The 611-nt window shown below is 53.0% G+C and overlaps 1 protein-coding gene across 1 annotated transcript; it reads right to left on the bottom strand.

Annotated features, from left to right (window-relative positions):
* Positions 1 to 5: 5 nt before the first annotated feature.
* Positions 6 to 561, bottom strand: LOC107182397 (apolipoprotein L3-like; the record flags this gene model as incomplete). Its single annotated transcript, XM_015561062.1, has 1 exon — positions 6 to 561. A coding segment is annotated over one exon (556 nt), but the record flags the coding sequence as incomplete, so codon positions are not given.
* Positions 562 to 611: the final 50 nt, after the last annotated feature.

Here is a 611-nt window from a genome sequence, read left to right as displayed (position 1 = left end):
TTGGCTTTGGCCAGGTTGAAGGCACGGGCATTCTTCACACTGACTTGCAGGGATTGGATGCACTTCCTTGCTAAGGAAGCAATTTTGGGTACGCTGCAACGTAGAACCTCCTTGACCACCTTCTCTGTGTCACTGCCGGTTGACAATAGGCGGCTGGCTTCGGCTTTTGCTGACTTGTTCTTTGATTCTTCCACAATGCTGGCAGTCACACCTGTCACAGCAGCTGCTGCTCCCAGTCCTATCCCAGTTGCCGAAAGCACCAAACTAACCCCTAGTGTCACAGGTGCCAGCGACAGGCCAATGATGGTCAGAAGGCCAGACACAGCGCCGGTTGAAGAGGCCGCCACTTTGGTGATGGTGCAGTCCCTGTGCACCTTGTCCACCTCATCCGCAAGTGCGTAGAGCTTTCGTATGCGTTCCTCAAGGTCCTGTTTCACCTGAGGAAACTGCTGCATAAAGCTCTCCCCATGCAGCTGCTCTGCTGAGGGCATGTCTTTGTCCTCCAAGGCCATGAGTGTTTCCAGCTGGCGCAAGTCTGCATAGAGTGCATCTGCCTCATCCCTGTAATAATGAAAGACGGGATTAACCAAGGCAGGTGTATGAATCACTAA

The sequence above is a fragment of the Myotis davidii genome, unplaced genomic scaffold (assembly GCF_000327345.1).
Source record: "Myotis davidii unplaced genomic scaffold, ASM32734v1 scaffold19576, whole genome shotgun sequence".
Lineage (NCBI taxonomy): Eukaryota > Metazoa > Chordata > Mammalia > Chiroptera > Vespertilionidae > Myotis > Myotis davidii.
The sequence above is the reverse complement of the archived record's forward strand: the minus strand, read 5'-3'. Positions and strand labels throughout refer to the sequence as shown.